At 39.7% G+C, this 15,151-nt stretch overlaps 1 protein-coding gene across 7 annotated transcripts in view; it reads left to right on the top strand.

The window, feature by feature from the left end:
* MAPK10 (mitogen-activated protein kinase 10) overlaps positions 1–15,151 on the top strand; it is a 182,942-nt gene that overhangs the window by 80,414 nt on the left and 87,377 nt on the right. For 4 of the 7 annotated variants that reach the window (XM_030007734.1, XM_030007660.2, XM_030007694.1 and 1 more), the window contains exon 3: positions 9,647–9,718. The exons of 1 other annotated variant lie outside the window; for it this stretch is intronic. In XM_030007734.1, the coding sequence (XP_029863594.1) occupies positions 9,653–9,718 (66 nt within the window). In that variant the 5' untranslated portion in view covers positions 9,647–9,652. Of the gene's footprint in view, positions 1–9,646; positions 9,746–15,151 lie in introns of those variants that run through there. 2 more of the 7 variants (XM_030007671.2, XM_030007688.2) reach the window with 2 other exon arrangements.

The raw sequence follows: 15,151 nt of genomic DNA on the forward strand, positions 1-15,151 counted from the left end.
TTAACTTACATAACAGAGCAGTGTATTAAGAATGAGATCCAATAACATACTGTTCAACATATTAGAAGTTAATTCCAAACTGTTAGAGCTTAGAATATATAATTTAGTCAAACCTATTAGTTTTATTAATACTGCTTGATGCAGACAGTAATTGAGTATTTTTCTTGGAGGAAACCAAATTTCTGAGAGGGCAGAATTTTTCATTCAGCTGTGCTGAGGTGGTTACCTCAATTTTTTGTCTTCCCCCCGAAAGAGAAAGCAGATTAAAACTTAAGTGCCAGAATACAAAAAAATGCAGGGGGGGGGGGCGGTAAAAAAAAAATCTTGTTTTACCATTGTTGTAAATGTAGGCAAGTAAGTGTTTTTTACTGTGCTCAGCTCTTTCCAATTAGGTTTTCTTCATTTTTTGGTGACAATAGTAGCCATAGTCTTGCACACTTAACACTGGAGGGTCATCCTGTGCAAATTCAGAGCTGCTTCCAACATCAAAGTCTGATTTAATGCCTCTAGGAAGTGGCTAGATTTTATTTTCTCTTTGAATTTGCATCAGAGAATGAAGATATTCAGCTACAAATGAAAAGATGTTATGAGAGATTATGACAAGATGTCGTGGTTTAAGCCCAGCTGGTAACCGATTACCACGCAGTCGCTCGCTCACCTCCCTCACCGTGGGATGGGGCAGAGAATCAGAAGGGTAAAAGTGAGGAAACTTGTGGACTGAGATAAAGACAGTTTAATAAGTAAAGCAAAAGCTGCACATGTGAGCAAAGCAGAACAAGGAATTCATTCACTACTTCCCACTGGCAGGGAGGTGTTCATCCATCTCCAGGAAAGCAGGGCTCCATCATGCGTGATGGTTACTTGGGAAGACAAAATGCCATCGCTCCGAACGTCCCCCCTTCCTTCTTCTTCCCCCAGCTTTATATACTGAGCATGCCATCGTATGATCTGGAATATCCCTTGGGTCAGTTGGGGTCGGCTGTCCCAGCTGTGTCCCCTGCCAACTTGTTGTGCACCTCCAGCCTACTCGCTGGTGGGATGGTGTGAGAAGCAGAAAAGGCCTTGGGTCTGTGTGAGCACTGCTCAGCAGTAATGAAAACATCCCTGTGTTATCAACACTGTTTTCAGCACAAATCCAAACCATAGCCCCATACAAGGTTCTATGAAAAAAAGTAACTCTATCCCAGCCAAAACCAGCACACGAGGTCATCATAAACCTTAACTAATTAATCTGCTGCAGCATCTCACAGGAGCAGGTTCTTTATCTGAGAGTACCTGTTTGTAAAAGTAAGTATTGCTTAGGTATGTGATATCTTGGACTGTTACAAATTGGGCATTTACACCAGGTATTGTTAAATGTGGAAATGTGACTCATAATAATTGACTTGAGAGTACACGGGAAGCTGGTAGCAAGGCCAGACTTGGAGTTCATTTATTCCTGTCTTCTGCATGTGAGGTGTGATCATTAGGAAAACCTGCTTATAAGTCCCCTATCTTTTCATTTTGTATGCTCTTTTTCCTTTAATATGTATTTCCTCCAAAAGCCTTTTCAGTCCTATTCCTAAATTCTTTCTTCACCACTCTTTTCTCTTCCAGCAGTTCAGTTTTAGAGCTGCTTGCATGATTCCTGTGAATTTTTACATGCCATTACTTCTCATGCCAGTGGAAGATGATCTGTTTCTGCTGGGATTTAACCTTAATGATTACCCTGTTCACACCATTGCTTTCCCCAGTTATTCCAAGAGTAACTAAAATGAGAGCATAGACGCAACAGAAAAACACTCTTTCTTAGTAGAAGCACTCTCCTTGTCTATTATTAAGCCACTTGCAAATTTCAGTTCATATTTATCCTCTGTCAGGTCTTGAAGCTTAGCTTCTTGCCAAGCAGTGAGTCTCATTGAAGCTGATATTGAAAATGCCCTGTTGTTGCAGTGCTCTAAATTAGATGTGAAAAAACATTATGTTCTATAAAAATTGCTGATAAGCCTGAAGGTCTGGTCTTTGAAGACCAATTTGATAGGATATTTGTACATATATGTCCCAATCATAACTGGCAGCACTTATATGAAAAATTGGGGCAAATTGCAGCCCTTCTTTCTTGATGCAGCGTGTTAAGGAAGACAGAGCCCATGTATGAAATTCCATAGGAGTCTGGGGATCGGAAGTGACCATTCTCTCCAAGTATGCTTTCTCATGCTACATGTCTTTGATCAGGTCTTCATTATTTCATTCATTTAGGATACAAAGATGCTAAGTGGAAAGATGCAGTATTCTGACAATATTGTGTAACTTCTTTATTGTTCTTCTTGTTGTTTATGCAGAGCAGAATAGCCAAATTTCATTAAAGGAAAAATATAGTTATAGGAGTGAGAGTATTACTCAAAGCTTCAGAGAACTGATAAGCTACTGTGATAGGAGTATATATTTTCAGATGGAGAGAGGAATTCCAGTACTAGAAATGCATGAAATGATTCAAATACATTTTCAAAACAGGAAGCATTAATAATTCATAAATGTTAATCTTTGAACATTAGTGTTTTTTGAGAAGGTTTTTAAATGACAGCTGAATTGATAAATTGCCCCCTCTCACTGAAGTGCGACAGGATAGTTTTTTTTAAAAATAACTTTAAATGATTGTGTTATTTCATTAATTTTTTTCATGCTCTGAATCTTTCCATTCATGAATGAAATATAATGAGGCAGCGATGAATACTTTAATTAGCCTTTTGTAGCATGAGTATAGAACTACATGCCTGTGAAGATAGGGACCACGTTCACTGTACCCATTGTGCACATGTGATGTATTTGGTGGTAATATCAAATAATCAGAAATGCTAGATTTGGCTCTTGATATGAATATATATAGCTTCCCCTTATTATTGAGATGATGGGAATGGGAATAGATTATAGCATATTATTGGGGGATGTCCTGTGATTCTGTTAAATACTTCCAGTCTGCAGCCATACTGTGCCAGATTTAAATCTAGTGATGTTTTAAATACAAGTAGTTCTGTCTATGGTATCTTCAGCTGCCGTTTGATTTCTGTTTAAATTGGAACTCATCCTTTTTAATAATTTTTTTTTTTCCGCACAGGGTTTTTTTTTTTTAAATTAGGATTTGAAGGGTTTGTTTCCAATTCATTTTGTTGTAGGACATGTAAATACATCTCAGAGCACAGCCTCAGGAGTGTGGGAGTTGGTGAGAACAGTACCAGGACTAGTTTGGGATTTGATTCATTTCAAGTGCAGCAACACTGGTTTAAATACATGTCTGTATTGGGTCTGTGTGGTAAGGTTTTGATAGTGGGGGGGCTACAGGGGTGGCTTCTGTGAGAAGCTGCTAGAAGCTTCCCCTGTGTCCGACAGAGCCAATGCCAGCCGGCTCCAAGACGGACCCGCCGCTGGCCAAGGCTGAGCCCATCAGGAACGGTGGTAGTGCCTCTGTGATAACATATTCAAGAAGGAGAAAAAGTTGCTGGGGCTCAGAAACTGAAGCTGGAGAGAGGAGTGAGAACATGTAAGAGAAACAACCCTGCAGACACCAAGGTCAGGGAAGAAGGAGGGGGAGGAGGTGCTCCAGGCGCCAGAGCAGAGATTCCCCTGCAGCCCGTGGTGAAGACCATGATGAGGCAGGCTGTCCCCCTGCAGCCCATGGAGGTCCACGGTGGAGCAGATATCCACCTGCAGCCTGTGGAGAACCTCACGCAGGAACAGGTGGGTGCCTGAAGGCGGCTGTACCCCTTGGGAAGCCCGCGCTGGAGCAGGCTCCTGGCAGGACCTGTGGACCCATGGAGAGAGGAGCCCACGCTGGAGCAGGTTTTCTGGCAGGACTTGTGACCCTGTGGGTGACCCACGCTGGAGCAGCCTGTTCCTGAAGGACTGCATGCTGTGGAAGGGACCCACGCTGGAGCAGTTTGTGAGGAACTGCAGCCTGTGGGAAGGACCCATGTTGGAGAAGTTTGTGGAAAACTGTCTGCCATGGGAGGGACCCCACACTGGAGCAGGGGAAGAGTGAGGAGTCCTCCCTGTGAGGAGGAAGGAACGGCAGAGACAAGGTGTGATGAACTGACCACAACCCCCATTCCCCATCCCCCTGCACCGCTGGAGGGGGTAGGTAGAGAATCTGGGAGTGAAGCTGTGCCCAGGAAGAAGGGAGGGGTGGGGGGAAGGTGTTTTAAGATTTGGTTTTATTTCTCTTTACCCTACTGTGGTTCGATTGGCAGTAAATTAAGTTACTTTTCCCCAAGTTGAGTCTGTTTTGCCTGTGATGGTAATTGGTTGAGTAATCTCTCCCTGTCCTTATCTCCACCCATGAGCCTTTTGTTATATTTTCTCTCCCCTGTCCAGTTGAAAGGGGGAGTGGGGAGTGATAGAGCAGCTTTGGTGGGCACCTGGCACCCAGCCAGGGTCAACCTACCACAGTGTCAAACAGGTGCTGCAGCTTTTCTCATCAAGAACCTTGTTTCAACCCTGGATTGGTGTATTTGACACAGGTGATTTTGCTGTGGGGTGAGGTGAAGAGTCCTGCCTGCTGTGATGAAGAAAGCAGTATTGCAGCAGGGCACCTGGCTCCTTTGTCTCTCTGAATTAAAAACTTACATGGAACTTTCCTAAGGCTCCTCATTTGTCTTCCAAATTGTCACAAAAAAGCTTTAATTATGCTTTGACAGGCCAAGGCAATATCCATTGGGCATGAGGGATTTGCCTGTTGATAGGAGACGTAGGGATGAGAAACCATCGTGGAGATATTTTCTGAAAAGAAAGCAACTGTGATGCTTTCTCCAGACAAGAGAACTTGTTAAGTGTCAGCTAGAGAAGCAGCTTAGAGGCAACATGGTGGGTGCAAGTGCCGAGACTTTCCTCGGATCAGTACAGCAACAGTTCAGGCATCTCAGGCTCAAAGTTTGCATCTATTGGGCCTAAGGCAAACACAGGCTCTCTATTCATGATCCAGAAGGCAATTATGTGAACAATAGTGCTGTCTGGGAAGGAAAATAAGGCTTCCTAGGCCAAAAGACTGGTTGCCAGATTGGCCAGACATTCAGTGAGTACCAACATCATGTAGCTTTGAGGGTGAGAATCAAGGACAAGCAGAAAGATTTACTGTGGGAGGCTATATTTGAGAACTGCAGTTACTATTGGTTTTCTAGTCTGCTTTGTCTACTGTCATTGCGCCGTTTCCTCTCTGGTCTCAGTAATTATACTAATAGTATTGATTTAATCCTTTCAGTCTTCGAAGAGCTGTTTGAATAATAATGAGATAATCTTTCTGACCCCTGGAGAGAAAGATGAGCATTATTAAAAATAAACAGTCCTTCTCCAGAAAAGACAGATTTGGTAATAGCACTGAGGGAAAGGGGAAGTTCATGCCTGAAATTGGAGCATATCATTAGCCTATGTTCTGTTTGGAAGAGTAGCTGTTGTTAAGGGAGGAGGAGTGGAGCGAAGCGGATGGCAAAGCAGCAGGCCAGGTAGAGGCCAAGCCTCAGTGGTATCTGCACAGTCCCAGGCAGCAGTTTGCTTGGGGGCTGTGCCGCTGGACAGCTCAGAGGATTTTCAGGATTTTGTTACTCTTGCCTTCATGTCTACTTTCCTCCTCCTATTTTAGTGCCTCCTAGTTTTGTCTTGCCTGAAAGTAGATGATGTATTAGCTGCTGAGACTTGTATGTTTTTTATGGGTTCATAGAATAGAATCATAGAATCGTTTAGGTTGGAAAATACCTTCAAGATCATCGAGTCCAACCATCAACCATGCCCACTAAACCATATCCTGCAGTACCCCATCTACTCGCTTTTTGAATACCTCCAGGGATGGTGACTCAACCACTTCCCTGAGCAGCCTATTCCAATGTCTGACAACCCTCTCAGTAAAGAAATTTTTCCTAATATCCAATCTAAACCTCCCCTGCCGCAACTTGAGGCTGTTTCCTCTCGTCCTATCTCCAGCCACCTGACAGAAGAGACCAGCACCCACCTGACTACAACCCCCCTTCAGGTAGTTGTAGAGAGCTACAAGGTTTCCCCTCAGCCTCCTCTTCTCCAGACTAAGCAGCCCCAGCTCCCTCAGCCGCTCCTCATATGACTTGTGCTCCAGGCCCTTCACCAACTTGGTTGCCCTTCTCTGGACACGCTCCAGCAACTCAATATCTTTCTTGTAGTGAGGGGCCCAAAACTGAACACAGTACTCGAGGTGCGGCCTCACCAGTGCCAAGTACAGGGGAACAATCACCTCCCTGCTCCTGCTGGCCACACTATTTCTGATACAGGCCAGGATGCTCTTGGCCTTCTTGGCCACCTGGCACACTGCTGGCTCATATTCAGCCGGCTGTCAACCAGCACCCCCAGGTCTTTCTCTGCCGGGCAGCTTTCCAGCCACTCTTCCCCAAGCCTGTAGCGCTGCATGAGGTTGCTGTGACCAAAGTGCAGGACCCTGCACTTGGCCTTGTTGAACTTCATACGCTTGACCTCAGCCCATCGATCCAGCCTGTCCAGATCTCTCTGTAGAACCTCCCTACCCTTGAGCAGATCGACCCTGCCTCCCAACCTGGTGACGTCTGCAAACTTGCTGAGGGTGCACTCAATCCCCTCATCCAAATCACTGAAAAAGATATTAAACAGAACGGGGCCCAACACCGAGCCCTTGGGAACACCACTTGTGACCCGCCGCCAACTGGATTTCACCCCATTCACCACAACCGTCTGGGCTCTGGCATACAGATGTCTTGATCCTGATGAAAATTTGAGATCCAATTTTGGTGTTGATGTTTCATAGATAGGTTTTCTCCCTGTGATGCTACTGCGATCTCTGGCTTCCCAGTTGGATGCCAGCCTGGGTTATTGCAATGTGTTTTGTTGTATCAGCACTGTTCCCGTTGTCCCAGTTCTTCCCAGCCTGGATGATTTTGCTCAAGGTTGAAAAGATAAAGCATCAGAAGTAAGGATAAAGAAATATTGGATACTTATGCTCTCACCTAAAGCTCAGATCCCTAGTGAGTGAGGCTGTTTGTCAGCTTCTTGTTTTATAACTGCTTTATGTTGTGACACAATTATCTCAGCATCAGGATAGTTCTTTATTCACTTTACACTGACACTTCTTCAGTGGTGCAATGTCAGCTAGCACCAGAGGAGGTATGGTCAAGTGTATTTATGTCGTTGAGTGTAAACGTATTTTCTGCCTTAAGAAATTAAGTTACATACACGTGTGATTACTTACAGGGCACTGAAGGGAGTTGCATATGAATTCAGTATATGAAGATGCGCACTATGTAAAACATGAACTCAGATCTGTTTTGCCCTGAGTATACAGTCTTACAGACCTCTGTGCTACAGAAAGGTATTGCCATTCCTGGTGTACAATTGGAGGATCTCAGCCTCTAGTGATTCATTTGATATATCTCATGTACAGAGGATTATGAGTATTGATCTAGGCCATTAAAAAATATCATACTTATGTTATTTTGTAAGCAGTGACTGCATATAAGGACAACATAATAAATTGTTAAATGTATTCCAGTTCATAAAATTCACCAGTCTATTCCTCTGCCAAGGGTGACTACTAACACTTACAGTCACTCCTGTGGAAAACTGAGGAGCTGTGTATGACTAGTAATACATATATAATACAAAGCGTGTCTTCTCAGTTGAGCCTTGCAGCAAATTCAGTGAGGAACCAAATTTCCCCAATTCCCTTCCCCTCCTTTATTCACTTTCCACGATTAGTCTCTGTCTTGAATGTGGTATGTTATGACTAACGATATTTCAGTCATTGATTATTATAGCAATATAATGCATCCAGCCAATAGGATTTCACAGTGTGTATATCTGCAGCGTGAGAGTGTAATTATCTGCTGGCTTTCCAGAAATCACTGGCAATATGACTAATTTTAAAAGCTTTTTTTGTATCTTTCTTTCTTTCTCCTTCTCGTTTTAATATAAACTCTCTGTGGAATGTGAGGCTCTGGTAATGACTCACTGGGCAATGAGGCAGCAATCTTTGACACTGTAATGTGATGCAGAAAAGGTCATATGCTTGCTTTCATAACAGGATTATTCATTTATTCATTAAAAATTAAACACATGTGGGAGCACTTGATGCATTCAAGTTGGCAAGTATTGGTGAATACTTTCTTGTAGTTTCTTAAGTCCTGGTCAGTTTGTGTCAGATGAAGTTACTCCAAATTAAGTCTTGTCTCAGTGGTGTTTACACCTGAAGTTAGTTAATTGTTCCTATTGAAGACAAGTGCCTTAGGGAGGAACATAGTGTTTTAGAATCATGGCTATATCTTAAAAGAGTGATGCTGTGGTTTTTTGGTTTTTAAGTCTTTGCAGTGGGCTTATATTTAAAAGAAAAACATGGAAGTTCTGTATTATTTATCTCTTTTTACCTAAAATTGCTGGTTTTTTAATTGTACTGTTAAAAATTTGTTTGGTTTTTTGGAGTCATGCAAAAAAATCCATGTGCTCCAAAGTCTTGTGACATACCTATTTATTTCAGCCTGATTGCATTACTGTGGGTTTTTTTCCATTGATGTCCCATGCTAGAATGCAGCTAGGAAAGGATTGATTAGTCAGAGCTGAATGTGGTACTATGGAATTAAGTTAAAACAGCTGTAATAGGGTACACAGGGAGGCCTGTCTAGTCTAGTGTATGGCTCCCTTAGCCAGTATCAGATGCTTGTGAAAGAATCTAAAAATAGGGTGAGCATATAGTGGCAGACTGTGACTCAGGGTTGCCTTAAGTCAGAGGTGATATTTTTGAGGTTAATAGCCTTCAGCAGATTCCTTCTTATGTGAATTTGCCTAATCATACTAGGACTTAATGTTGACTTCTGACATCCACAGCAACATGAGGCAGGGAGTTTCACAGTCTGATGAAACACTATGAAGAATTCTCTCCTATTGCCAATTCTGAATCTGTTGTTTGATAACTTAATTTGATGCCACATAATTCTTCTATTTTTTAAAAAAAGGGACAAGTGTTTTCCTTTTCACTTTTCTGTATGCCACTCATTTTATGGATCTCCAGCATATCTTCACTCAGACAGCTATTTTCTAGGCTAAAAAAAAATTCTCAGTCCGTGCAGTTGTATCATGTGAGGAATCTGTATGTGCTTTGGACCCTTCTTACCACCCTTTTCTGTAATTTTTCTAGTTGTAATATGTTAAGATGAGAACCGTAACTACATGTAATATTCATAAAGTGGTTGTGCCATGAATTTATACAGTGACATAATTAGTCTTTCCATTTCTATAACTTTCCTAATAATTGTCAACTTAAGACTTGTTTTTTTCCTCCCCATAATAACAACCGTCTCCCATTCCCACATTGTTTAGAACGTTATTGACCTGATTTTTATTTTTGTTTGTGTAGGAATATACAAAATGACATGATAAACTTTGAGGTAATGGCATCAGTTACTGTAAAATTTTGCAGATGTAACCAAGTCATATTTGAGGCTATAACCTTGATGAGCATCAGAAAAAAATTAGAGCCTATTTACAGTTCAGTGTTCTAACTGATATCTGTTGTTCACAAGCTGGGTAGCAACTCAAGTTGGTTTTATAATCCAGATGTAGATAGAGCTCCATTGTACTTGCACATCAGCAGACGTACAAGATTTCTATGTTTACTTTTCTTTAATTGCAGGTATTTATGAGCCGCCATTTCTTGTATTATTGTGGTGAACCTACTCTGGATGTGAAGATTGCCTTTTGTCAGGTGTGTGTTCCTTACAGGTAAAACAAGGTACAGTATAAACTTATACTTTATTTTTGCAGTTCATGCCATAATAAATTTAAAAATAGAAGTGAATTTCAGCAGCTTACTGCGAGTAACCAGTTATAAGAATGAGAGTAAATATAAAAAATAGAAGAATGCATCACAAAAATTACTTTTCTATTTAAAGTTTATTTTGTAGTTTGCTCTTAGTGATTTTTAATTTTGTTCTGCTAAAATGTCAGCTAATGTTCTGAGATTTTTTTTTTTAGGTAAAAAAAATAGCAGAGTTTGCAAACAGAAAAAAATGTTGGCTGTACTTCCAATAAACTTAATGATGAATCAAACAACATAACTGTACGTACACAGATGCTTTCACAGAAATATGCAAATTAAAACTATTTTATCTTAGCCTCTATTTTTATGAGACAGAGCCTTTTACGTTGTAGCCTGTGACTACAATTTTCTGTTCCTTAGTCTACCTTTATTAGAAGTGAAGGGAGAGTAATTAAAATTGTGCATCTTGTCTCCAGTTGAACACCATGTGCTATGTAGGTTCTGCAGTCATGAGACTGCACTATAGCCAATTTTGTATTTCTCAATTACCCTTGAAATGGTTTGTTCACAATGCTTGGAAGTCTACAAGGCTGAAACTTAAGTTTGTGATATGAAGAAAAAAGTGTATTGATTTGTCCAGTTTTTGGTTCTCTTGGTTAGATTAGTTAGTTAACATATATATATATATGTATATATATATGTCACAAATTTGTGTGCATGTTTTTCCATCATGAAAGATGACTTTTTTTACTCACTTCTGAACAGTGTTTTGGGTTTGAATTCTGTCTCTTCATAGTTCTTGTGGTGAGATGGGACACCAATAATCTAACTAGCAGGAGGCACATTAGGTACATTCTTCATTTTTGGGAGGGGTGAGAACAATGCTGCATTCTTAGAAATGGAATTATGGTAAACCCTGGTTTTTTCCCCTTTATATTACTTAAGGGGTCCAAGTGAAAGTACAATTCCAAAAAAGAAAGGGCTATTACTTGTATGTAAGCATTTAATACAGAACAGTGACAGGTGTTGGGAGGTTTGTTCTGTGTTTTTCAGCTCAGGAGTACTAAATATTTGTTCTGCTGAGAAGGTTGGCTCTGCACTTAGTAAGTCATCAGCTCTAGGATGGATCTTGGCTATTCAGTTTGATAATCTGTTTAACTGTCTTCTCTGTCCTTTTTTATCTCTTGTTCTTCATGTGCGTATGTTTAACTGGCTTAATTCTTCCACTGTTTTTGAGAGAAGAAAACATTTTGTCAAAGGTAGTATTTTTTGACAGTTTGCTTGCAAAAAAATTCAAAAAATTTTGCAAAAATTGCAAAAAAGTTTTTTCCTGAGATTGTATGAAAAAGATGTTATTGATGAAAAAGTTACTTTCACTGTGCAGAATACAGGTTTTTGCATAGCTCTGCTTGCCAACTTTCCTCTTGTTTTTACTTAGACCAAAGCAGAGCTGTACAGAAACTTTTCTATTTTACACATGCAGAGGAAAGGTACTCTTAATCACTTCCTTTTATGTTCAGTGCTCCTTTAGTCTTGGCATCAATCAGTGCATGACCATGTATAGCCAGTGCTTTCTGTCACTGCACTCCTGGTTCTGGATTTAGTGGAAACATGCCACTGTAATTATTCCTTTGCTGTTACCCTAACTTAATAAAAGGTGTTCAGAGGCACATACAGAACCAAATGTATTTAAAATGTTTTTGTTAAAGTATATATGATGAAATCAACAGCATTTTGGATGAATTTTTAGCACTGAATGAAACTGATTCATGTTTAACACCTACAGCAGGTACCCAAAGGGAAGTCAGCCATAAATACATACAACAGATACTATCTTGACATTGCAGGAAACCGGATTCTATCCTTCAAGTGCTTATCGCACAAATACCTTTTCAGGGTCTTCAGATCTTCAGATTTATTCTCCTGAGGATAAAAGCTGGTTCAGGGTTCATGTTAATTTATTCTCTCCATAAAGATAGGCCCTGATCCAAATAACAGTTAAGCACATAGTTAGCATTAAGTACATGAACAGTCTCTAAATTCAGTGTTTTGTTGTATTAAGACCTTAGCTGTCATGGATGCTGTTCATTTGTATTGCATAGGGCAGGATGTGGGTTATATCTGTATCCTGGTAGTACTTGGTCCAAACATCCAGATCTTTATTTAGAGACTATTCAACAGTCTCCAGTAATATTGTTTATTCCATGCTTATTCATAATGCTAATGTGGAAATCAAATGCCCTGTGATTTACTAGTCATTCTTCTGCTCTAAGTGTAAAATTTGTTTGTACCTTTGGGAAACTTCTGTCTGCTGAATCAGTAAATCTGAGAGGTTCAGGAACTACTGTTAACAACAGATGATGTGACAGCAGAATAGTTGTCACCAGCAAGAGGTGGATACTGCCACTCAAATCTTGAGGTATCTACAGCTGGCAAGGATCCCAGCAGTATCTAGACAAGAGACCACAAAAACATAGTTTCCAGTGAACATAATTAAACTCAATAATTTTTTCAAATTCGAATTTTTTCGTGTGGTTCAACAAATACAAAAATTATTTCTACTATGTAAGCATGCAACAGATATCAGAAAAAGTCAGTGTGGTATAGTTCGATCCTGCCCTCTTGACCTGTTAAGATGAGTGCCTCTAGTGATGGTGTACTAGAATATACAGTTTATCCAGTGGACTATTGCAGTTTTGTGACTTGTGTTTACCACGCAGAACAGTAGTCCTGCTCCCATTTGGAATTTGTGCATTGCTGCGGACTTACTGCAAAATATAGAGTTGTGCTGAAGTGTCTTTTACAAACATACAATATGGAAGAGTACTCCAATGATTGTTAGTACTGTGGACATATTTTTCTTGTAATAAATATTTTGTGGCAATTTCTCTCTCATGGCCTAAAAGGCATAGCTTTACGTGCTATGAAAGAAAGGGACATATACCTAGTTATAGGCTGTTCCTCTTGATACAGAGCTTACATCGAGTACACTAGTTTTAAATTATTAAATGCTAATTCAGCAGGAGTAGAATCTTAAGGATTTCCAACTTAAGGAAAAAAGAAAAGCCCTTCCTAAGAAAAACTCAGTAGCATAAATGGGGTAAGTATGGGCCCCCCCCCCCTCCCCATTTGCAGTATAAAAATACTGGAGTCTGGCATTACTGTATATTGCTAGCCAAATCATGTTCTGAAACAGCTGTCTTTGAGGAAACAGACATCTGCTTTTCTATTGCAATAGAAAGGTAGGACAAGAAGTTTTCTTTTTTAGGCTTATAGAATTTCATTAGACTTTTGTAAGCTGGATATCACCAAGTTTTATCTGTAGGACCCTACACATTCCTACTGAAGTACAGTGTAATGCAGAGTAGTATATTCTGAGTAAAACAGGATGTTAAAGTGCTGAATAATAACTAACAATGTCTAAAGGATGCTGACTGCTTCATCCATGTTTTTCTTCACCTAGTTTCTTGACATTTTTTTTAATCAACATCAAGACGTGTACAGCCTGTCAGAATTTTCAAGTTTTCTAAACTGTAGCTGCGTAGGATACCTTTATTTAGAATACAATTCTGTGATTTTTTTTTTACTTGGAGCACTAGTCCTGAATTTTCTTGTCTTTGAAAAACACATGTCACAGTATTTCCATACTGCTGCAACAAATAGTTTTTTTAACAGAAAAGCAGGACATGGGATTACTGAGATGAGATATCGGGGACCTGGCTATGCCTGTTAAGAAAAGGTTTAATGTGAATCAGGAGTGTAAATTCACATGCTAATTCTTTGCTACGGCATCATCACTAGTCTTTACTGCCCAATTTAAACAATTTCATGTCCCAGATAGAGTATGTCAGCATTTTTGCATACTGAATTTGGAATTGGTGCTGTACTGATGCCACCGAACAAAAACCTTAGAATGAAATTTTAGTTGGCATATCGAGGGTATTTTTGCAAACTTCTGCTTAATTCATGCTTTAAAAAAAAAAAAAAAGAAACAGAAAAGATTTTAAAAGCTTCAATTTCTCTCTAGACATCTTTTTTTCCCTGTATTCATACTAGCTTCCTTTATTTCCACAGTCATGCTTACCTGTCTTGAACAAAATGTGTATAGACTTCCTAGATGCAATATTACATCAATGACCATTTAAAAATCACATGATTTTAGAAATTTTTTCATTTTACACATAGAAAAGACCAGCCTTATTAATTGCATTGCTCTCCATTGATTGGTTGATTCATCTGGTCTGTTTTTTAATTTTATCCTAACTTTGGTAAAGCACTTTAGTTACAACTAATGCTTTAATCAGATTGGATGGAGTTACTACTTTGACGATTAAAGAAACTGTCTTAATGCAGCATGTCCTATAATTATGCTTCTATCCAACAGGAGATTAATTGGTATTCATAAGCCATCAATGAGCAGTGACCTATGTCTTAGATTTCTAGGACTAAAATGATACTTCATAGTATCAAGAGCTGTCTATTTTTAACAAAAGGTGTGATTAAAGTATTCAGCTCCTTACAGCCTTTACTTATAAAAGGGAGAATCTTTTCATTAGCTATTGTCTTCACAGTGAATACTGTAACTATATAATTATATTGAGAAATTTAGTTTTTTTTGAATACTTCATCTGTACTGTTGTTACGTGCTGCTGCTTTACCCTTCCTTTTAAAGAAAGCCATGATGTGCATTGGGGCATAGCATTTCATGTCATCAGTCTTCTTGCTGCCCTGTTTGTGTACTAGAAGAAAGCCTCTTAAACAATACCTGCTATTTCAGTGTTTCCTGAGAAGTGTAAACCATTTGAAATATACTGTATTATCAATATATGCAATAAATAAAGAGGAGCTGTTAATCCCGTCTTGGCTCTCTTATGCTCCTAACACACTGTACTGCTATGTTCCCTTCACTACTGTTGATAAATTGAGTGTACTTTTCATTTCTTAGTGTTGCGATGTTTCGGCCAACTTTTAGCGATCCCATTTCTCTTTCCTAATCTTAATTGTATCTCGCTTCTTCCCATGTTATTGCTTCTTTTTCAAAGCTAGGGCCTCAGAACAAACTGATTAATACAAACTGCAGTGTTTCCTCTCTTCCCATCTCTCCTGCAAGTTAGATGTGGCTGCTGCCATCGCTTTCCTCTGTTTTGGACACAATTCCACAGTGTGTCTTTGCTAGCTTCCTATCTCTGGAGCTGCGCCTGAATGAGATGTTTCCAGACAACTTTACTGTAGCTTTCTCACCTACTCTTACATCTTTCTTTCCTGTATTCTTGTCTACATTTTCCATTTGGATTATTGATTAAGTTCCTGTCCATGAAGAAACTTCACTCTCAAGGAATCTTTTCTCTCAGTGTTTATTGATCAGTCTTCTCATCCTTA

This window comes from Aquila chrysaetos, chromosome 1, assembly GCF_900496995.4.
Source record: "Aquila chrysaetos chrysaetos chromosome 1, bAquChr1.4, whole genome shotgun sequence".
Lineage (NCBI taxonomy): Eukaryota > Metazoa > Chordata > Aves > Accipitriformes > Accipitridae > Aquila > Aquila chrysaetos.